Source organism: Pseudorca crassidens, chromosome 5 (assembly GCF_039906515.1).
Source record: "Pseudorca crassidens isolate mPseCra1 chromosome 5, mPseCra1.hap1, whole genome shotgun sequence".
In the NCBI taxonomy this organism is placed as follows: domain Eukaryota; kingdom Metazoa; phylum Chordata; class Mammalia; order Artiodactyla; family Delphinidae; genus Pseudorca; species Pseudorca crassidens.
Genome location: NC_090300.1, coordinates 124,026,136 through 124,051,050, shown reverse-complemented (window position 1 = coordinate 124,051,050; position 24,915 = coordinate 124,026,136). Strand labels below are relative to the sequence as shown.

Genomic DNA, 24,915 nt, shown 5'->3' with positions numbered 1-24,915 from the left:
ATTTTTCACAGACCACAGAGTCTTAAATATTGTTTAACACCTAAAAATGATGAACCATTTTGAATATGAGTTTTCATTGATGGATATTGTAGATGTAGAAAGTTTGAATGAAACTTGACAGTATGCTGGGATGCATCCTAAAAACGACTTCTCTCCTAACCATAGGTGGATAACAGAAGAAGCATTAACTGAGACTTCTTCTTTGGGGAATTATGAATGCATATTGATTTATCTATATCTAGATAGATATACCTACATGCACATTGCTTATTAATAAAATGTATATTTACTTATATTTCAATTGGCTATGTCTGCTCTCGGGGATTTTTCAGACAACATGAATGCATGTAATTTCAAGTAATCCTTATCATGTATGTTCCAGACACACTGAATTGTTTTGTTGTACTTAATGATCTCATATGCATCTTGGGCCATGTTTTATGTTTTTTGACTTGTTCTTCCCTAAAATTTCAAGCACCTAAAAAACATGCACAGTAGGTGTTGTTAAATATGTAAATAGAAACCATTAAAATTATATGTGTGTACTTGTGTGTTTTAAGGCAAACGATAGCTACAGTAGCTGCCATCAGGGAAAGGTGTGGGCAAGTACTTTAATTCCTTGTGTTATACTGACCTCTAGTGGTTAGTAAGTATAACACATTTAAAATTTTTTCTTTGTTTTAATTTTTCTTTAGAATTCTTGGCTTTGAAAAAAGTTGGTATCCAAATATTTAAATGGGTAGTGAGTTTTTAATTATTTATGCCTGCACTTTATTTTATATTTACATGTCTGCCTCCCTTGAAAGCAGGACTCATGATTCATTCATCATTGAATTCCCTGAATAAAGTACACAGCCTCACACACAGTTTGGGGCCCTGAATAGGCCCTCGTTAGCAATAGTGAAGCATATTCTGTATTATAGAACGGTGAAATCCAAGGTTGGTTCACAGAAACTAACAGAAGCTACCGTTCATCAGGTATTCATTGTGTATAACACACAATAATAATTCCATTGCAAATATTTATTTACATCTCACAAAACTCCAATAAAGTACTATTGCCCCTGTTTTATGGATGTTAAAACTGAGTCTTGGGGATATTGAGCAACTTATCCAAAATCACATGAAGAGTAAGCAGTAGAGTTAAAGATACGAACTCAGCTTTATTTGACTTTGAGGATTTTCTGCTATGCATTTTATGTATGACACATTTAAAGGTCCATTTTACTAAAGAGAAAAAATAGGACAACTTACACTATGTTTTGCTTTAAAATGTTGTGTGCACCATTTTTGAAATACAGTTGTTCTTCTATTACAGTAAACAGTGCTTAGAGGATTCACTGATTCTGTTACAATGTAACCATAAATGTAAGTAAATATTTCCTCCTGTTCTCCTTCAAGTCTTCAGTTTAAAATTCTGTTTATTTCTTTTTTAAAATGTATCCATACACCCAAAAGGATGTGCACAAAATTTCATTAATAGTAGATAACACAGACAGAGGCGGCAGAATTTTAAAAAGGCATTTAAGAAGATATTATACTTCACGAATTTCCATGTCCTTTGAAATCTTGAAAAAGATGATTTTTTTATGAGTCAATTTTAAATTTCCCTGTGATATGTGAAAATTTTAAAAATGTGCACTTAATACTTATGGGAGTACTGTAATGAAGCCTTGAAATTACACCATCCTGAGCTTCTCTGTGTAATAACACCTCCATCATTCAAGCTCCTGAAATTTACTCCAATGGCAACAATGAAAACAGTCAACATGCCTGGATACAGTTCTCTCCAATATCACCCTGTAAGTCACTTTGAAACTTGAGTCTTCTCATCCTGTTGTTGTGATCTACAGGGAGTGTCCATTGCAACACATCAGTGAGAAATCTCCATACATTATGAAGACCGTCTTTAGGCTTTACTGAAGATGGTGGCAATAGCAATGGCATCAGTTTTTCCTATTCAGTCATCACAATCATTCTGTTTAGAGTCACTATGTCACCTAAAGTTATTTTGCAGTGATCCACTCAATTTTCATGACCAGAGGAAATCCACCAAAATTAACTACAAGTTCTTTCTTCAATGATCTTAACAGCGTGTGGAAAAAAACTGGTGGCTCAAGAAGTTAGCCCGAAGATCGTTGGAGGAAAAAATTCCCGAGAAGGAGCCTGGCCTTGGATCGTTGCTGTGTATTATAACGACCGGCTGCTCTGTGGGGCTTCTCTGGTCAGCAGGGACTGGCTGGTGTCGGCCGCCCACTGCGTGTATGGGTGAGTGTGATATCACAGCTGGCCCTTCCCCAACGAGGTGACCCCAGCAGACACTAGGCATCCCATTTCAGGCAGCCTCCCCAAACCCTCCCAGCAGGAAAATGTTCCTGCTGTTTATAACATTATAAACTTTCCAATCATTTTCCCATTAAAATCATGTATAAAAATAGAGAAAGTATAATTAAAATTTATTCTTCATTAGACCCTTGGATCAAGTATTATGGTTCATACATTCATAAAAATTGAAATTTCCACCTATTTACAAGGTAAGCATTTTTTTAAGGTATAAAATTAGTTTTCACTATGTAAATTTTGCTGGTTATCAGCCAATTAGGACAATATTTATTGTCAGCAAAGTGTCAATGTCAAAAAAAGCATGTATAGATAGCCTTCAAGTTACAAATTAAAAAGTGTGCCCTTTGAAATTCACGTGTAAGCGCTTTGCTCTGAATTAGCATAAAAATGTTTCCTTAGTTCTCAAGTCAGATCTGTTTTGATGCTAACTGTAACTAAAACTTAGAACTAATATCAACCATGTCGAATTCTTTTTTTGATATGACAAAATACATGCTGAATTTTAGAATTTATCTTCTCCCTCTAGAGCAGCCATTCTTAAAGCAGTGTCACAGGAGAAAAGAGAGTGGGTGGAAGGGCCTGGAAATAAACATCAATATTCCTGGGCCCAAGAACATGTTAATTTCTTCTTCTGCCTGAAAGAGGGCACCTCTTTAGGTAATTGTACTCCAACCCTTCTGAATTAAGTTAGAAAAAAACGTAACTTCCTCCTAAAGATTCATAAGCCCTGACAAGGGTGATTTCCTGCCCCAAGAGACTTCCAGGGAATGACCTTACCTGTGAGGATTAGAATGAGCCTCTAGAGTTCAGAATCTCTGAGAGAAGTGTGTGTGCTCAGAATGGAGGATGCAGCCTTAGTTAATCAGGATGAAAGACTAACTCCGTACAAACACAGGCATTGAAAGGTCTTGGATGGATGGAGACAAACTATCAGCTACAGGAGGCTGTCAAAATTATTTGGGAGATAGGGAGGGCCAGGGAGAAGGAGTATTAAAGGATTGAGCCTACGCAGAAATACCCATCATACAAGAGTGAGAGTAAACTCAAACTCGTAAGGCTGGGAACCTGGAAATGAGGACCCTCAGCTACATCACAGCTTGACCAATTACCTGCGCTCCAGAAGGACTGTCCAAGGCACTGCCCATCTACATCTAAAGCTGTCTGAGTCTGTGCATTACACCCCGTATCTGGGTGACTAAACTATAGCCTCTTGCATATCTAAACTACACCTTCTTAACTTTGCTGCCTCTTGATAATTATATTTTAATCTGTTTTCAGCCATATCATAACAAATGTCTACAGCAGCCAACTTTCCCACCCCCTGCTAAACATGACTTCAACCTTTACCTATACATACTCTATGCCTTAGGTGTGCCACAGGTGGGTAACGTATATCCTAACTGTGTTACAAGTAAAAGGTATCTTTAGCTAGAAATTCAGTGTTTCCTGCTGCATCATAGGTAGGTCTTAGTAAGACAGCCACCTCCTGTATTAACCTCAGATTTTGTAAATTCGTCCATTTGACGTTCTTGCAGAACATATGCTTTCTAAAAGTCAACCAGGCTTGCAGTGATATTAGTGACTTCTTTCAATTAGCTACCTTACAGATGTACTTACTATAGGTCAATTATACCAATAACATCTTTTCAAACCGTAAATATATGAGGGAAATAGAAAAGCAGTTTCGTCTAATATAAACACATGTTCAGTCATATAGGACATAAAATGTCTTTTCACACAGTTTCAGTTTGAACAAAAGCAAACAAACATAAGCTGTAACAGAATCGTGATGAAAAACATTTGCTCACCAACCTTGCATTTTACTCTCCTTAGCCACTCAGTGGTATTAGTTCTTATTTTTCCGGTTACCAGGAGTTTTCTTACTTTTTTCTTTATGTCTCTAACCAAGAAAGTTTCTGATATTATTTCAAACAGTTTTATCCAAAAAATATTCTTACCAGTATGCTAATACTGAGTCTTATTTGTCTTTTAAAACTCTACTTATACAGTAAAAAGCTTAATTTCCTAATAAAAAGAAGAACCCAGATCAAGAAACTTATTGAAACCATACTACACAAATGACCTGACCCCAAAGTAAATCTGCTCCAGGAGTTTTCACCTGTGGGTAGTTAAATGGTCTAAGCGGACAGTTCGCTGTTTGCATTCAGATTGTCCACACTCTCTTTCCCACCCCTCAGCCTCAGTATTCCTGGATGTCACTAAACTTCCCTGTGCCTGTTCTGTTTCTCTACTACCGACTTGTCTTCTTTTCCAACCTTAAAAGAGATATTTGTGAAGTTTTAAGAAATATTTGCTGTGATTTAAAGACAAGGTTGACTTCAAATCAGAGAATATTTTGATCCAACTTATGCTACTGACTTTGTGTGACTTAGTATCTGTGGGTTTCAGGATCCTCATCTGTAGGGTGTCCACAGGATATCTACCTCCTAGGGTGATTGTCAGGACAAAATTAAGATGCTGCAATGCTTTTGCGTACTGTGAATTATAGAAATGTGCAATAAAATTTTTATTGTTTCCTGCTCAGGAAAGGTCTGTGAAAGAAGACTCTAAGTCTTACCCAGGAGACATTCAGCACATTTATTTTCTAAACTTTTTATATTGATATAATTTCAAACATGCACAGAAAGTGCAAATAACAGTACAGAGAATTCCTGTGTACCTTCACCGAGATTCACCAGTTGTTTACATTTTATGCTATGAAAACTTTCTTATCATTCTTTAATTCCCTCCAATTTGGAGAAATATTTATTTTCTGAATCATTTGATAGTAGGTTAGACATTGTGCCTCTTTACCCTGTTTTTTATTTTTACTAAGAACAAGGATATTTTCCTACATAAATCACAGAAAATCATGGAAATTTAACATTAAGTCAATACAATTATCTAATCTAATTATCTAATACAGTACGTATTCACTTTTGTCAATTGTCCCAAATATGCCCTTTATAACATTTGTAGTTTGTTTTTATGTTTTCCACCCGAGAACCAATTTAGGATAACGCACTGCATTTATTTGCTATGCCTCTTTCATCTTTAATCTAGAATAGCCTTTCCATCAGCCTTACTGTCTTTGTCTTTCTCAGGCTTTCTTTCTTGTCTTTGTTATTTTTCTTAATACAAGCAAGTTATTTTATAGACAGTCCTTATATTTGGGGAAACCCTTCAAGCTTTCTCCCTTGTTGGTCTTGATATATTCCCATTCTTTGAGAACATTTTTACTTTCTGGCAAAATAAGATGTTCCAGGTTCATCTTGTGCTTTCCCTGCCTTTGCCCTGAAATCAAGCTTTCTATAAGAAACCCCAAGTCCATTTAGCTATTTTAGTTCCTTTTACATTTTAAAAAACAAGATCTTCCATGCCCCTTGCAGCTGCTTGTGTGTCCTGCTTCTAGACCCTCTCAATGGACATAGCTCTGTACATACAAATATGAACTCATAAGGATAGCTCTAATTCATATAATATACCATAGGGTACATCCTAGTCTTTTTTCCTTCCGTATTTGTAGCTCTTATCTTATTTGTGCTGTCCACAAAATATCTATGGATTTGCTCACGCTTAGAATGGAAAAGTAGTTTGAAAATTGTGAACCCATACCACTGTGTAAAGCAAACTTACCAACTGGAGTTTAATATTTGTTTTCATTTTTTTCCCACTGATATATAGCAAAATGCATAATCTTAAGTATCTAATTTGATGAGTTTTGAAAATGCATCAGCCTGTATAACCGACACTCCTATCAAGACATAAAACATTTCTATCACTTAGAAATTCCTCTCATACCCCTTCCCAGTCATCACCATCCCTGAAGTGGACCCCAGAAGGGACCACTATTCAGTCTCCATGGGGGGTGGGCTGGTCATTTATAGATTTACAGTCTGGATCACATCTATTGAATAGACATATATCAATGATGAAATTACCCATAGAGAAGCTTCTTGCCAACCTTCCATTCCTTAACTTGCTCTTCAGAGAAGACCAAATGCACCATATGGATTACCTCATTTCTTGTTAAAATGATTTCTTGAAATAGGTGTTAATATTTCTGAAGTAGATGATTTCATAATGAGGTGTCTTGGTGTATGGCAAGAAATACAGACTACTATTTATACTTTATTTAGTGCTAAATTAATTTAACTGCACTAATAAAACTTTGAAAACCAACTTTTTAAACAGTATTGACTATAAAATAGCATTGCTTAATTAATTGATAGTGCAATTACAATTTAAAATTTGGATTCTTTTGAATGCCTCAAACATACTAAATAGGTCTAGGATACAGAATCTACTCAAATATAATATTTTAAAAATTATTTCATTTCTACTTAAACCTACTCTAAAAAATAAACATCATGGGTTTAGTTAATTTCTCTATTTATCTACCTATTTTTACGGCTTTAGGAGATCAGCTAATAATAAATTATCTTCTTCAGGTTGCAGAAATACTATAATACTTTTTCAAGATTATAGTAATTTTTACAGATCAAAAAAGGAAGAATATTTTTCTAGGCGAGTAGAGATTTCAAGATTAGATTAGTGACTTACTGGTTTTGGGTTATGGCATAGATCTTGACTCCAACGGATTTCAAGCTTGAGTTGCTATTCATATTTTTGATAGGTAAAAAATTTCTTACTGCTTCACTAGAATCTTTTAGATTTTTGCCTTTCTCATAGGTTTTACCAATTTCCAACCTGACATCATCTCCTTAAAATTATGCATTCTTCAAGTCACCCACGGCCCATATTATATAACCCATTTCCTTGACATTATTCTGTTAACACTATTTTTAATAACACACTTCTTATTAGCAGGTATCTTATTATAGTTATTAGTCTACCCAGAAGTTTTATTTCCTAGAAGTTCCAGCATCACATCTCTGAAGCTAGTTCTAGTTTGAGAGCTAATTCATCATCTTGGATCACATTACTGTGCCCTCTTTTTCCTTATGTATTTTGTGTAACCACTTGTCCTGATATGGCTTTATTTACAACTCCCCTCTCTTTACCTGGCTGTTATGTGTGACCACTGGTTGTGCTCAATCTTTCTGGCTCCTGGGCTGCTTCTTGTTTTTCATATATCTATTCAGTCACTGAGCACTTATCTTGTGCCAAGCATTGTTCTAAGTTTTGGGGATAATAGTGCTCTACGGACGAACAAAGTCTTTGCCCTAATAATGCTTATATTAGAGGATAGGGCAGGAAAACAGAAACCTTGAGAAGCCCAGCTACCACAGTTGATCAGGAAGTGACTGGCAGTGGGGTAGGAACAAGATTGGAGATGCAGGCAAGACCAGATCCTAAGCTCTGGTGAGGACTCAGTTGCCCATGGTAAATGGGAAGTGAGACAATTTAGAAGGCAGAAGAGTGACATTATCTAATTAGGCATCTGTGTGGTGATTAGACTGCTGAGAGGAGCAAGGATAAAATTGGGGGGACCAGTCAGAAAGAAACAATGGTGGCCCTAAGATTATGGCTGAGGAAGCTGGACAAATGTCTGGATCTCATTAGTAAGTTCAGATGCTTAGAGCTATCTAAACTCAGTAGTGATCACCGATAGATGAGGAGAAGAACCAAGGATTTGGGTTTGAGCAATAGGATGAGTGTTGATATCATTTACTGAGATGAGGAAAATGGGAAGAAACAGGACTGGAAGGGGAATAAAAGTTCTGATTTCTATATACTAAACTTGAGACTTCCTACCAGAGTTGAAGTGGTATTTACTGGCCAATTGGCACATAGGTACGTGAATCTAAAGTTCAGAGGAGAAGTCAAGAATTAAAACACAAATTTGGAAGTTTTCAGCATATTTCTGGTATTTAAAGTCATGGCATTGGATGAGATCATCTATGGAATTACTGTTAATGAAGAAGAGAAGAAGGTGGAAGGCAGAATTCTAGAGTATTCTAAATATTTAGATTTTTGAGAAGAAAAGAGCTGGGAAAGAAAAACTGAGGAAAATCAAAGAGTGAAATGAAAGGACAATCACAAGTGTGTGGATAGTCCTGGCTGGGAGTCAAGTGAAGAAAGGAGCTCAAAGGTGATTCCTTAAATTTCTAGAAATAATCCACCAGGTCAAATAATGCTGAGGATTATTTGGCTTACTCCTGTTTCCCTGTTCTTACTTCTCTTTTTTTACACTTAAACAAATAAATGCATACCTTTATTTTAAAAACATGCTTCTACTTAATGAAATAGAAATACTCACATGTATGACAATCTTGTCCCTACTCAAAATAAAGACTAATAATTGAACACATCCTCCCTGTCTATCCTTCTTTCACAATACAACTGCCTTTTACACACTTTGTTTTTTTGCTTTTGAGTTTCTTTATCGACTCATGGGCCTTCATTAACAGTGTATTTTATTAACTAGGATAATTATTATGATTACTATATGATGCCCAAATTATTAAAGCTAGCTAGTGTTATCCCATTTAATGTGGCTCCTTTATCCTTTAAAAATTACCTCTGATATTCTTGAAAATTTTCTTGCTCTCTGACAATACCACCACATTTCAAGGGCATTCTAATTTTTACTTGCCTTTAAAAAAAGGAGTTGGCTATTCTCTCAGGAATCCTTTCCCATTCATTGGAGAATGATTAATAGAGACCAAAAGCTCTGTGCTGTGGGTAAACATTGGGACTGGTGGTAAGCAAACTTGCTGAGGTTGCTTTATGCCACCATTAGTAATGATAGAACATAAAAAAAATTCAATTTATAGTATCGGATCCCATTGATCTTTTTTTTTCCTTTCAGCATATTATGTTGCTCTATCATAATTATCTTACAACATTTACTTCCCACCACAATGAAAATTCCATGTACAAATGGACAGTCTTATGCTCAGAGTAGTGAAGTTATTTACAACCCAACACAGAGCAACATAGAACGGGGCAGCGCTAGTTAATCCCATCCAGTGCAACATCTGTGGAGCATCTACTGTGTGCCAAGGAGTATGCTAGGCTTTGAGGTTACAGAAGTCAGGATCATGTCTTCCTGTTTCCTATCAAACTGTACCTTTCTTTCCCTTGCTACTGAGAAAAACACTCTGGCCAGAGCAGGCAAAGGTGAAATGTAGCAAACATTCAGCCAATTTTCTCTACCTAAAGGTAAGCTATTTCTGCCATCATTAGCCTCAGCTGAATTGGGGTCTGCCTATCCCATGGGATTATGTCCTGCTCCTATCCCCACCTGTCTTCTGTCTTATAGCTTTTCCTTGCTTTTTTGGAATGTAGATGCTTTGAAACAAGAATATTTTGAAATATAATTAAGTCCCTTTTCTTCATCTGCAATGATTTCTCGGAAGGCTTTCTTCCCCCATTTCTTGGCTTTGGGTGAATGGAAAAGCTAGAAAGATTTTATATTGCTCAGTATCCCAACAGTGATTACAAAGTATGAATTCTTGGGTACCATGCCAACCTTCCAAATTAGAATCTCCAGAACTAGAAACTAGGAATCTGAATTTTTAGAAAATTTCTCAGTTGCTTCATAAAATTTAAGTACCATTGGTTATGACTTCTGTATTCTCAAGTCTTTGTCCTCAGAGAAAGAAGCTCAGAGACAGGACACCAGGGAGGAGATTTCACCCTACCCCTTCTCCCTGGACAGGTCAAAGTGGGCAGGGGAGTCCCAAGGGACAGTGGAAGTGGGTGCTGTCAGAGCATCTGAAATTATCATTATGTCCAACTTGGCCAAAGTACTGATTCCTCTGACCTGGAAAAGGGAAAGTGAGAAGGCCTTTGATAATCAAACAGGGCCTCTGCAGCACATAATGCCCTCTTGGCCCAGCACCTGGAGAGTTAAGGAGCTGCCACCAATCAGTAGGAGCAGAGACATCCTCCCCTACCTGAGCCCAGGTAACCAACAGCAGCGGGAATGTCTCCCTCTCCTGCCTCCCAGCCTCCCCTCATGTTCTCAGTCCCTCCCACAGAACCTGCCCATAGGCTTCCCAGTATCCTGGTGCAAGGGAAGCCTCTAAAATCAGACCGTCCCACATAAAGTCTCTGCCCTACCATTTTATTTTATTTTATTTATTTATTTATTTATTTATTTATTTATTTATTTATTTTGGAATCATGACTTTATTTTATTTTGAATGTGTATTTCGTACCAGTATAGACTATAAAGCTTACATACAAAGACATCCCAGGAACAGTGAGCACCCCAGTGCCAGATTTCCATCTCCAATTCCCCATTCAAAGGCCCAGCTGGAAGGGAGGAAGCTTTCCCAGACTGGTGGAGTATGGCAGAAGCCCCCAGACCTAGGCCGAAGAGAGCCTACAGGCCCCAAACACCACTCAGAGCATTTAAAGAAAATGTCTACAATTGATGGAATAACCTTAACCAAATATCAGTCGTGCTCAAACACAGAGAGGCTTTCTCTGTCCCTCCGTAAAATACACACAACTCATTTGTCACCACTGGGAGTACTGGTGCTCCAATTTTCTACTTTGAAAGATGGAAATTAAGGGAGAGAATTAAGTTTATTCTCACTTTCCTAAACAAACATATTTTAGGAAACCTTATAAATATAATTGATGGGGAAAAGCTTTTATATAGTGTTTTCATTTCTTTCTATTTTTTTTAAACATCTTTATTGGAGTATGATTGCTTTACAATGTTGTGTTAGTTTCTGCTTTATAACAAAGTGAATCAGTTATACATATACATATATCCCCATATCTCCTCCTCTTGCGCCTCCCTCCCACCCTCTCTATCCCACACCTCTAGGCGGTCACAAAGCACCGAGCTGACCTCCCTGTGCTATGTGGCTACTTCCCACTAGCTATCTATTTTACATTTGGTAGTGTATATATGTCAATGCCACTCTCTCACTTCATCCCAACTTACTTTCCCCCTCCCCGTTTCCTCAAGTCCATTCTCTACGTCTGTGTCTTTATTTCCATCCTGCCTCTAGGTTCTTCAGAAGTTTTTTTTTTTTTTTTTAGATTCCATATATATGTGTTAGCATACGGTATTTGTTTTTCTCTTTCTGACTTACTTCACTCTGTATGACAGAATCTAGGTCGATCCACCTCACTACAAATAACTCAATTTTGTTTCTTTTTATGGCTGAGTAATATTCCATTGTATATATGTGCCACATCTTTATCCATTCATCTGTCAATAGACATTTAGGTTGCTTCTATGTCCTGGCTATCGTAAATAGTGCTGCAGTGAACACTGTGGTACATGTCTCTTTTTGAATTATGGTTTTCTCAGGGTATATGCCCAGTAGTGGGATTGCTGGGTCATATGGTAGGTTGATTTTTAGTTTTTTAAGGAAACTCCATACTTTTCACAGGCTGCAGGTTTGTAGTTCCTGTTATTTTTGGTGTCTGCCCCCATGGATAATGTTGGTTCAATGTCTTGTGTAGGCTTCCTGGTAGGGAGAGACTCATGCCTGTGTTCTGGGGGTTGGGGCTGGATTTTGTCCTTCTGGTGGGCAGGGCCATGTCCGGTGGTGTGTTTTTGGTGGACTTAATATGACTTTAGGCAGCTTCTCTGCTAATGGGTGGGGTTGTGTTCCTCTCTTATTAGTTGTTTGGCATAGGGCGTCCAGCACTGGAGCTTGCTGGCCATTGCGTGGAGCTGGGTCTTAGTGCTGAGATGGAGATCTCTGGGAGAGCTCTCACTGATTAATATTAAGTGGGGCTGGAAGGTCTCTTGTGGTCCAATATCCTGGCCTCAGTTCTCCCACCTCAGAGGCTCAGGCCTGACAGTAGGCTGGAGCACCAAGACCCTTCCAGCTACATGGCTCGCAAGGAAAAGAAGAACAAAACAAACAAACAGATAGAACCTCAAAACAAATGGTAAAAGCAAAAGTAAACAGACGAAGTCACACAAAGAAACATACACACACACAGTCATAAAAAGAAAGAAACAAACAAAACACAACAACAACCAAGAAAACAGACAGAACCCTAGGACAAATGGTAAAGCAAACCTAAATAGACAGAATCACACAAAGAAACACAAACACTCACAAAAAGAAAAAAAAAAGGAAGAGAGCAACCAAACCAATAAACAAATCCACCAATGACAACAAGCACTAAAAACTAAACTAAGATAAATATAAGACCAAAAACAAATCAGACGCAGAAAGCAAACCCCAAGTCTGCAGTTGTTCCCAAAGTCCACCACCTCAATTTTGGGAACATTTGTTGTCTTTTCAGGTATTCCTCAGATACAGAGTTTATCAAGTTGATTGCAGGGATTTAATCTGCTGCTCCTGAGGCTGCACAGAGAGATTTCCCTTTCTCTTCTTTGTTTGTACAGCTCCTGGGGTTCAGCTTTGGTTTTGACCCCAACTCTGCATGTAGGCCACCCTCAGGCCTATGTTCCCTGCCCAGACAGGAGGGGGTTAAAGCAGCAGCCGAATAGGTGGTCTTGCTCATTCAGGTCGGGGAGAGGGAGGGGTAAAGTAGTCATAATTGGAATGCAGGGTGAGCCTGAGTTGGCAGAGGCTGGCCTGACGTTGCACCAGCTTGAGGCGTGCCATGTGTTCCCCCGGGAAAGTTGCCCCTGGATCACGGGACGCTGGGAGTGGTGGGCTGCACAGGCTCCCAGGGTGGTGTGGGTAGTGACCTGTGCTTGCACACAGGATTCTTGGTGGCAGCGGTGGCAGCGTTAGTGGTCTGTGCCCATCTGTGGGGTCCAAGATGATAGCCGCAGCTCACACCCATCTCTGGAGCTCACTTAGGTGGTGCTCTGCCTTCTGTGAGCGCACAGAACAGAAATTCCCTCTCCTTGTGCATCCTGAAACAACCGTCTCTTGCCTCTCCAGCAGGTCCAGACTTTTTCCTAGGCTCCCTCCCGGCTAGCTGTGGCGCACTAGCCCCCTTTAGGCTGTCTTCACGCAGCCAACCCTAGTCCTCTCCCTGGGGTCTGACCTCCAAAGCCCGAGCCTCAGCTCCTAGCCCCTACCCGCGCCAGCGGGTGAGCAGACAAGCGTCTCAGGCTGGTGAGTGCTGGTCGGCACCAATCCTCTCTACCCTACAATTTTAAACTGTTAGCACCCAGTTTGTTCTAATAGTAAAATCCATAGAACTGTGTTAAAGGCGAAATGAGATGATGCAAAGTGTTTGGCACTACACTTGGCACAAAATAGCTTCTCCATAAATGGGAGTTGTTTTACTGCTATAAAACAGTAAGTTTCCTCAGCTTTTAAGGCAGTGCGGTTATCAGAGGGTGTTTTCTGGATGCTTGGGCATTCATCGGCTTTACTGAAGACTGCTACTTGATCAAACATAATCCTTTAGGAAATATAACAATGTAATGAATAGATAGATAAAAAGATAAACAGATGGACTTGAAATAACTTCATGCTCTTTATATATTTATATATTTGTAGGTGACTTGTATTTTAACATTTGAAATAACATGTTAAACTAGGCATTTGCAACTATTGAGAATTAAATCACTAGCTCTGCTCTAATTGCAGTTATTGAATTTTGACTTCATTGTGAATATGGCTCAGTTGGCTTAATTCCAGCTGTTCACTGGTAATTTCTTGGCATGAAGATGTTGCAGGCCAGTAGCACATTTAGGAGTCCCTGTACACTTTCAGATTCTAATATACTCTCCAATTTAATCTGCCTATAACACAAATGTTATCTTTTACCAGTACACTATCAGTGGTCAACACTGTGTATGAAAAATTATTCGAGTTCATTATGTGTGGAAATTACTCAAGCTCATGTATTAGCTTATAAACATCATAATAGGTTTTACTGCTTATGTGAACTCTGTGTGAATTCAGTGACCTCCTAAACAGGAGATGCTGCTGAACCTCCTTCCATTGTTACCATAGCTACTGTGGTTGCTGAGGGAAACCCTGCACAAAGATGCAGTCTCCACACTCAAATATGATCTAAAGCAGCATTTCTCAAACCTGGCTATGCATTACCATCAACATGGAGATTTAACTGAAAAATGAATTTTTAAAATGGCCCTCTCCATCCCAGACTCATTAAACCAGAGATGGAGAAGGGGGAGCAGGTAACAGCATTATTTAAAAGCATTCCAAGTGATTCTAATGGGAAATGGAAGTTGAGAACCACAATCTAGAACCAGAGATTAAGAGATGATTTAAGAGAAGTTATAGAGATTAGCACAAATTAAGGCTTCCTCTATGATCTGATCAGAAAAAATTGAAATTAAGGAAATATTTTTAAAGAAGAATTCTTCAAAGAAATTCAAGAATATTTGAGGATGGGAACACATAATTCTGAAATACCTACTGTGAAGATCTCTAGAAACTAACTGTGGTGGATGGAGTGTTTCTTATTCTTCTTTTCCTTAAACTTAAGGAGAAATTTAGAGCCATCTAAGTGGAAAGCAGTCCTAGGCCTGCATATGACATCGAATCTGACTTCTCCTCAAATAGAAACTCGGTTGATAGACCAAATTGTCATAAATCCACACTACAATAAATGGAGAAAGGACAGTGACATTGCCATGATGCATCTTGAATCGAAAGTGAATTACACAGGTAAGAGAAATCAGTTTTAGTCATCCTATCTGCCCAAATTAATTCAAAATTAGATTTGAAATATCAGTACCAGTGCATTAATAGTCCATAAAAGTTGGATAATTTGTTATAGAAATCGCTATAATTTAAATGGAATTGGGGAATATAGAGAAACACATTAAATTACCTTCATCACAGTGCTTAAATCCAACTTTCTAGAAAATTGAACAGTAAAATACAACTCTAAGAGCCCTCTATATCAGTAAACTCCAAGGAGCAGCCCAGAGATAATAGGTCATGCTCTATTGTGTGCCGTCTTTGTTTCTCATGGGAAAGAAAGATAGGTCCATCTGCCACAAAGGCCAGAGTAGGACAAAGTGAGAGACAAGCATATGTTCAAAGAGCAAAGTGAGTAAGAATGGTGATTCATAAAGGAGATTCAATAATATTAATAAAATGGCAGATGGAGGACTTCCTCCAAATACCTAGATAAGGTGCAAGAAATCACCTGAGGGAGTGAACTTCATCCTGAAGGGCTCTGCTCAACTCCAACCTTTATACTGAAGACTTTCCCAGTGTCCAGTCAGGAGAGAGTGCGTCCCTGTGCTTCTCCGGAATTCTGTCTCCACATGCATGAGAGCACTTAACAAAGGCAGATGATTGCTGCAGTTCATTGTGTTAGCCCTATCCTTTTATTCACTTTTGTGTCTGCCTTGGGTTTTACATGTCATGGATGTTGAATGAATGTTAGGAGGCTTGCAAACTGTTGGAGAAAGGCTGAAAAAGTCAGCCACCAATGCTAATGCCTCCGTAAGTACCCTATAAAACAATCGCCTAAAAGCTTTTTGAATGTGTAGGTAATTGGGGAAAATAACAAAAAAAAACCTCAGAACATTTGCCCAAGTTTCTCTTAACTGACCCTGAAAAAAACAGTCTTACCAAGATTTTCATAAAACTGGAACCACATTCTATTAAGTACTGTGATTATTTAAAAATCAAATGTAAATGACTAATTCCAGAACTAGGATGTTGTGTACATAATAACAGAGTCATAGAGACAATGGAGAAGATCCTAAAAGGCCATCAGTGGTACCTAATCCACTGTCAAAGAAGTGCTTCTCTGAAATGCTTCTATCCCCTAAGATTGATGTCTAAAAAATGTCCAGGCAGGATAAAATGAAAATACAAGGCTTTTTTTAGATGAAATGTTGAAAATGATTGATTTTTAAAACTTTTGGAAATGAATGTGTGTCTGTTCTTGTTTTTGTTTTCTTTCATGTTTACAGATTATATACAACCTATTTGTTTACCCGAAGAAAATCAAGTTTTTCCTCCTGGAAGAATTTGTTCTATTGCTGGCTGGGGAACACTTGTATATCAAGGTAAATTATCAGACTCAATAGAAAACGCCTATTAGTAAAAAGCATGCTATTGCTCTATCCTGTGAATATTTTAAACATTTTAAAAAACTCTTATACTATAACAATTGTCTGCAATATCTCTTAAAAGCACTGTCTGGCTTATATTCATATGTTGCATATTTGTAGAGTTAATTTTTTTTCCAAATTGCATGGAGCATATTATAAAACTATAATTCTTATTAGAGGGAAATTCAAGCATTCCCTAAGCTCAATATCTAATTTTAGTATTATAAACTCTCTGATGAAAATATATACCTATTGAAATAAATATAACCAAAGGCTACAAAAATGTATTTTTATAAAGCATATGGATAAAGTCTCATCAAAAGCCAAGTTATTAACTGTCACATTTTCCAAATCAATAAAACTATTTGTATTTATGATATAAATGTTTCACACTCACATTCCCTAAGATGAGAAGGGAGTCAGTTTCAACATGCTCATTCTGCCTACTGACAAGAAGACTCAGATATGGCATGAATCTTACATTGAAGACTATAAATTAATAAACCAATGACTCACCAGCATTATTTAATAGCGTGTTTTCCAAACAAAGAGTATCGAATTATGTTGTACACCTGAAAATAATATAATGTTGTATGCCAACGATACCTCAATAAAATTTATTCCAATGTCCTTGCAATATTTCATCAACTCTAAGATGTACATTTTTTCACATTAAACTATGTAAAATAAAAAAAATGCCACAGTTAAATTGGAAAATTTATTTTCTTTCTTCATGGCAAATAAAGCATGTCTTACAGTGGAAAAAAATAACCACACTTTTTTTTTTTTTTTTTTAAAAAGCATTCTAGTACTTCAAACCCTCTAAACGTAACTGCAAGTTTCACTGGTTTCAAAATTCCTAATAGGAGTTACTCCATCTAGGCTAGAGTTTGACCACTCACTAATAGTTAAGCAAAAGGGAACAGCAGTATTGTTGGGTGGAAAAACCTGGTCTCTAGAGTTACAACAGGTCATATCCATGATATTTAAAAATCCTAATTGCATTTAAGATGAAAAGGCACAAAATCTTGTGGAGAGGTGCATGTCCCAGAAGCAAAGGATTCACAGCTAAAATACTTCTTGTAAAAGAGAGCATAAAATCTAAGTCAAACCCTTGCCTGACGATTCTGACAAAGGTTCTCCACTGCAATTACGTTATGTTGTTGAAATGCTTCATTTCCGCTGCCCATAAAGTATGTTGAAGTCAAAGTCTGTATATTATTGTATTTCCTCCACTTGAAAAATGTCATGACTTATTAAATTTGAAATCTAAAGAGTAAAAATGATTCTTAGATAGATATTTTCTCTATCAGACTTCAAGCTAAAAGACATTTATGACCACAATGTACTCTTCAAAGCAAATTATCTACTAACAAAATTTAAGACTCTTTATTCCATAGGAAATTATTATTGTTTTAAGAGTTGAGTAAACTTGCTCACATTTGTTTATTGTCACTAAAGATATGCATTTAATTGACTTAGGAAAAGTCTCTAGGAGTGGTATGGAGACAAGAAAAAAATCTGCATCTGAGATCAATTTCATTTAGGAATAAACAGATTACTTTTAAATAATTCTTGGGTGTGGCAATTTTAACAAATGTTATGAACTTTTTCCTAGGGTTTCCAACTATTTCTAAAACCCCAGTTTTTCCCCTTTGAGTATATTACACTAGTTAATTTTTTAAGATCATGAACATGTTGCTTACTAAGAGAGAAAGGAGTATTATTTGATTAAATTAAGGCAACTAGTAAACTTAAATAACTTTACTGACATTTTTATGTGGGTTTTTTGGTATGAATATGTATATTTTCAATTATCCTCATGGTAACTCATGTTGACAAATATCAAAGGTAAGAACACTGCTCAAATTTCTTTCTACCAAAAAGTTTTATCATATATCCAAACAATTTTTTCTTCCTTGACAAGCAGCAAAATTTTCTTTTATTTTTAATTCTAAAACTAATTCTACCAGCCCATCCTCAATCTTCATAGAACAAATGACAGTGAGATGCTGAAAGTTCTCCCCCATCTTAACCTCTCTAAATCACTTTTTAAAATTCAAGTTCATTGTCAAACTTGAAAAGTCATCCAGCCTCTGAAGTCACTGGCACCAGCTGGTAATCGCCTCCCAACTTCACACTGTCATACTTTGAAATTGACCATGTTTGCAGTGTTTACAACAGACAAATTGGCAGACAATACACAGTGGGGCTTTGTTTTTATTTCTTGAAAAATCGGTTATTAAACATTTACCAACACACCACTGATTACATATACATTGCTTTACACCTATGTGCGCGTGCGCGTTTGTTTCTTGTCTTTTTAGTGTGGTGATGAAACTTAGCTAGAAATGAGGGCACATACATTTTTGCAACAACATTGGCTGTCAAATGTACTAGCTTATTTTCAACTTTCTGCCTTTCCTGAGAAAGCAAATAGAATTGCTAATTATTAGAAAGTGCTTATCATGTACCTTTTCTGGGTGCACTAGACACCTGTTTTTTTCACATCCCTCTTGGGATTAGTATTTCGGTAAACAGAGATTCATGCTTCCAGTAGATGAGTCATTTTGTGAAAAGCATGGAAGTATACTCTGCTACTAAATGCCTCCTTTCTCTTCCCCTGCACGTGGATGACAAGCTGATTGCCCTGAGACCAGGGCACAGTTCCTCTGAGCTTCGTCTCCTGTTCAGTACGCACCTGTTTGCTCATACAGCCCCACGAAGGAGCTGAATGCCATTATAAGGGAGCACCTCTTCAGGTGCCAAATGAAAAGCACTGCTGGATTTCTGAGACTTTGCTGATTTCCATGAATGAAACTTTTTGTGTTGGCGGGCTTTTTTCCCCCATAAGCAATGCTGTAACCATGTGAAATTACTGAAAATACCTAAAGACCGTCTAGTCCAACCCACCATCCCTGCTAGCCCTTGGGAACTAAAGAAGTGTTTTACTGTTACCCACTTGGCAAAATCTGCAGATGGGCTTTATTATGTGCTTTTAGCATTTAGTTCCATTATGTATACACACAGTACTCAGTAATGAGAGTGAACTATTGAAATAAAAAGACTGATGGTGGCTCCTTCAATGATGATCACTTCTGACTTCTGACTGGCTGGCTGCATTATCCATTTTGAACAGGTCCTCCTGCAGACATACTGCAAGAAGCTGATGTTCCCCTTCTATCAAATGAGAAATGCCAACAAGAGATGCCAGAGTATAACATTACAGAAAATATGGTGTGTGCAGGCTACGAAGAAGGAGGTGTAGATTCTTGTCAGGTAAATATGTAAAACTGCTCACTCAATATTTCCAGAAAGCATTGCTACATGATGAGTTCATCACTCAACAATGATTAGGGAGTGCAGAAATCATCAGGGTCTTAATTTCATTTCCTCATTTACAAAACTGTGACTTTTCACTTTTATTTGTGGCTTATTTGCATAGTACTCCTGGGTGGACCTGAGCATTAGAAACAGAACTAATTTTTATCAACAAAGGTTACAAATCAGATGCCTTTAGAGACTAGGCATAACATGTGGATGTGTCTGACTGCCAGGACAAGTATGCAGTATTGGGCCTGGGGGTGAACTGAAGAGTATGTACCTTAGCTAGAATCATTTATTTTCAATTTCAAATTCTTTAAAACCCTATTCAAACAAATCAAAGAAAAACAGGTCTGTGGGCCAAATTGGCCTGTACTCCTCTAATTCTCAACCCTGATTTAGAGTCTAGTCCAGGCGTCCAGTGACCCAGAATAATTTCTGCATGAAAACCAACCTAGAGAGCCTGCAATATGTTTGAAGTATCACTAGCTTTTTTTTTTTTTAAGAATAAAAATTGATTTATTTAAAAAACAAATACTTTGAGAATAACATTAAAATAAGTAAATAGAAGCACTAATAAGTTGGCATCCAGTGTCCTAATGAGGTTTTCAATTGGAACTTTTTAGAGAGGTGTGATTTTTTGCTCATTCTTTTGACTTGTGTGACTTTCAAAGAAAACTCTTACCCACAAACTAACCCTCATGGAAGATAAAAACATGTTTTTATTTTTTTTGAATTTTTGAATTTTATTAATTTTTTTATACAGCTGGTTCTTATTAGTTATCTATTTTATACATATTAGTGTGTATATGTCAATCCCACTCTCCCAATTCATCACACCACCACCACCCCTGCCACTTTCCCCCCTTGGTGTCCATACGTTTGTTCTCTACATCTGTGTCTCTATTTCCACCTAGAAATAATGTAGCCATCTATCAGCTCCATGAAATCTATATACATTCAACAAATAAAAAGTAAATTCTGCTAGATTTTAGATTTATAATTAAATTTTAGGTGCCGTATGGACTAGCCATGAAAGCATGGATTCTGTGCTCAAACTACTTTTTTGACCCTTGCTTTAACGCTTACCAGTGAGTCTGGGCAAGTCACTTAGGTATTATTGAGAGGTTTAAAAGAGATAACACATGTAAGGCATTAAGTACGGGCACAAAAATATTAACAATTTTTATTACGAGATTTTTAAAATAAATTTTGGAGCATATTTTCTATATTTGAAAATTAATAAAATATTAATGCACTAACATCTACTGGATTAGATTAAACCTGATAGCAGTACTGAGCAAATTACTAATCTACAAATGCAGATGTAGCGATCTATACTGTGAGGAAAAGGCTTCACTTTGTTGAAGTGTAAACAACTTGTTATCTATATGGACACATACTAATACATATGTCATAATAATTGGACTGAATACAAGACTTTCTTAACAGACAGTTAAACAGGTGGATCCGAATATGTGTTCTCTAGTGAAGCCAATGTCTCATGTCATCTTAAATGTTCAGCTTAGTTTTATATTTATTCTGCTTTGATGACACTTGCATATTCAAGACGAATAGGATAGCATTCTTGTTTACAATTTTTCTCTTATACTTTCCTTTTAAAATGAAGAGTGTGCTAAAGGTAAGATATATTGCCACTTAGAGGGAGATTTATAGAATTATTGCTCAGAAGGGAAATCAGCTGTACAACTTCAATTAGAGTTAATGGGGGTTGTGTGGCAGGCACCTCATGCACTAGGTAGAAAATATGACTGCTGATGTTATCGATGCTTGGGTTACATTAAGCCAGCAACTCATGCCAGATCTCTGAAATCTCATATTTGGTTCCAATTTCTAGAGAGTCTAAGTATGTTATTCATTAGCAAGTAAGAAAGCTCCCACACAAGGCAATACCTTGTATAATATAATGTTATCATGATTGAGTAATCGATCGTCTAGAGAGTTACATGATTTTCTTTGTTCATCTTTAATATTGTGTTAAAAAGGAGGACTGATTACAAAAGGATACATTATTTTAAATTATGCATATGTTACTATTGATATATCACTTGAACAAGTTCTTCGAAGCATTATTTTTTCCCTATAGTGGTGAAGAATTTGCCTTATTAGTCATTCACATGTTCTTGAATATCTTCTGGCTTCCCAAAGGCTTGTGCTTGCTAGGCAGCTGTTTGGATTTTAAGGCACCATGAGTGGCTGTCAAAAGTCCTCTCTCTATAAAACTAAGTGAATGACACAAAGAGAAAACCCATTCTGCTGACTATTCTGAGACTTGTTCTATACACTACTGGTTTTTGAAATGTGGCCTCCAATCCAGGAGATCAGCATCACCTGAAATACTGTTATAGGTGCAAATTCTTGGCCTTGCCAGAGAGTCACTGAATCAGAAACTCTAGAGGTGGAGGCCCAGCAATGTCTGTGTGAGCAAGCCCTCAGGTGATTCTGATGCAACCCAAGGTTTAAGAACCACTACCCTAAATAAAAATGGTCTTCAACCCTTATACTCAGATGTTCAGTCAAAGAAGTTAATGATTTTTGTTTTCCTTTATAAATATAGCATCTCTGTAGAAACATAAATTTTAGGTTAATACTTTATGTTCTGGACATTCACTCATATTTTTGAAGTACTTACACATCTCTGAGATAATGGAAGGAAATAACTTCATTGAACAAATCAGAAAATGAAGGCGAAGAGAAGTAACACAGTAGAACTGAAATGGTGTATGTAGTTAGATGATGGGAAGTGATAGACACAGACAGAACACTCAGCTGTTTGGCCTCAGGCCTGCTGGTGGATTCTTTGAATAACAGCCACTGAGCCAGTACGTGCTGGGTAATTTAAAATCCTTGTTCAAGTAATCAACGTCTGGATTCTACTGTCTTTTAAAAAATATGAAATTATTTTTGAAGATATGAAGCAAACCAAATGACTCCTTTTTAAAATACCCAAACATTTGAGGTTTATTTTTACTAACTTCTAAGTCACATATCACTTTGAGTCAGTATTTATTCTTACCTTGAATTGACATTGTTCCGTAAATATTTCTGAACCATATTATGAACTAAGGGCTTAGGATGCAGAAGTACAATCACAACCCCCGCCTTCAAACAGCTTGAACGCATTTGTTACATCTAGAAAAGGAGTAACCCATGGTTGCCAATGAGATTTATACTCCTCTCCCTCAGGAGAGAATGGGTGATTTTCTAGACCACAATTTTTTCCCTTAAATATAAGTCCCAAAGGTGATAAAGAATCAGGCAAAATGTCTCTCAGGATACTTTTTAACATAAGCTTAGCTGAAATATTCTATTGTACCAGTGATTTACCAAAGTACACAAGGCTTTAAGTTCCTTCATAAATATAAAAGAGATTAATTTAAAATGCTGTCACAATTAATATGGGAGACAATATTTGTCAATTCTCTGTCATTAAATAATGGTACTATACATTTGCATTATATTCATTTGCATTACACGGGAATAATCCTGTGGAAATAAAATCTATGTAATTAACTCAACTAGGCATTGCTATAATTAACATTTATGAAAATTAAAAGCATTTCATCAATTAAGATAGATGAAAATGTGTGCCTCTCACTAGAAATTATATCACAAATGTGCCTATTTCAGCTGAAATACTGTTTTTTTTCAAATCTGACTGTGCTTGTCTAATGCTAAAAAGTTAATGCTGCCCAAGAGAACTAAAATCAACTTTATGTGTGAGTTATTAGTTATCCTAAAGCACATAATGTGGAATATTGTCTTACCACAAAGCCCTTCATAATACTTAGGACATATCTCCTTTAATAAAAGGATTAGCTTTTAACATATATTTTGGTTGGGATGCTCTCAGAGTTGTGCCTTAGAAAATTTCTTGGTACCCATTAAAATGCCATACTTAAAGCAAGGAAATGTTTGCTATAAGAGTAAATCATAAAAAATTACATATAAATTTTGTTTTAGTTGCTATAGTTTCTCTGTGTACTTACTGAGCAGTGAAAATTTCTAATTCTTGACCTAGAGTGATGGTGAGAATATTTACAGATGACTTGCAATGGCAATTAAACCATATTTTTGATCTTCAGTTTTGAACTTATTTGCTTAAAATATATATATATATATATATATATATATTTATATCAATTGATCACACATCTACAATTTTCTTTTGCAATTTACTCTTTAGGGGGATTCAGGAGGACCACTCACGTGCCAAGAAAACAACAGATGGTTCCTGGTTGGTGTGACCTCATTTGGATACCAGTGTGCACTGCCCAATCGCCCAGGGGTGTGCTCCCGGGTCCCGAGGTTCACAGAATGGATACAAAGTTTTCTACATTAGAGTGTTTCCTGAAGCAAAGATGAAAATCAGGCAGTTTTCCCATTCCACTTTAAGAAGCATGGAAATTGAGAGTTTTGAAAAAAATCATTTCTAAAAGCCTTGATTCTTTACCTAAGCCACTGAAATGCTGGGGGAGAAAACAAAAACTAATCTTTACAATAAAAAGTAACTTTAAAATAATAAAGTTTTATTTTATTGTGAACAGTTATTCTTTCACAGATATTTCCTTTGTTCTTAATCATTATTTTTATCATATTCTCTTATTTAAAGGAATGTTATTTTAAAGCATATACTATTACACTTAAAGTTTAAGCAAAATTAGGAGAAGCAAAATAAACTATTTGCACAAAGTATGTTATTGTTTAAAATAGACTGCTGTAAATTATCTAATTCCAGCTTAGATCACTATTATAAGAATCTCAGTCATTCTCCTGCTTTTCTATCCAAATGCATTTCCAATCCAACTTGAGCACATCCTTAATATTTTTCCCACTTATCAAAAATATTTATTGTAAGCTCATGTCACAGACCTGAACTAAATCGATTGCACAATTCTCTCAAATAAGCTAATTAAACAGCAAAATAGCACAAGTCCATATATCGCCCTTGTACCAAAATTAAAGCTAAATTAACTAATATTGCCATACTTTCATTGGATCATTTTTTACCTGGATTATTCATACGGTCCGTTTATTTCAAGCTAGTGTTTTTTAGGTTTCCAAAAATTATCAGACATATCAAAGAAATACAACTATTACAAATGTGGTTTTTCTCTGATAGATGAGTTACAGTGGATATTTCTAACATGTGCAAAACTTATTTAGACACAGCTGAATTGCCCACTGGAAGGCCAAAAATGTGGAATAAATGAATTTGCTCCACTGCTTTAAACTCTTGGATCATTTCCAGAGTAAGTGTAAACTTCAATTTAGCTTACCACACAAAATCTACTGATTTATTCAGGAAG

The 24,915-nt window shown here is 36.7% G+C and overlaps 1 protein-coding gene across 2 annotated transcripts in view; it reads left to right on the top strand.

Moving 5' to 3' along the window:
• Positions 1–23,948, top strand: part of TMPRSS15 (transmembrane serine protease 15) — a 130,669-nt gene extending 106,721 nt beyond the window's left edge. For both annotated transcript variants that reach the window (XM_067737288.1, XM_067737287.1), the window contains 6 exons: positions 1,319–1,368; positions 2,094–2,268; positions 14,674–14,855; positions 16,121–16,216; positions 19,401–19,540; positions 23,793–23,948. In XM_067737288.1, the coding sequence (XP_067593389.1) occupies positions 1,319–1,368; positions 2,094–2,268; positions 14,674–14,855; positions 16,121–16,216; positions 19,401–19,540; positions 23,793–23,948 (799 nt within the window). The remainder of the gene's footprint in view (positions 1–1,318; positions 1,369–2,093; positions 2,269–14,673; positions 14,856–16,120; positions 16,217–19,400; positions 19,541–23,792) is intronic.
• The last annotated feature ends 967 nt before the right edge of the window (positions 23,949–24,915 follow it).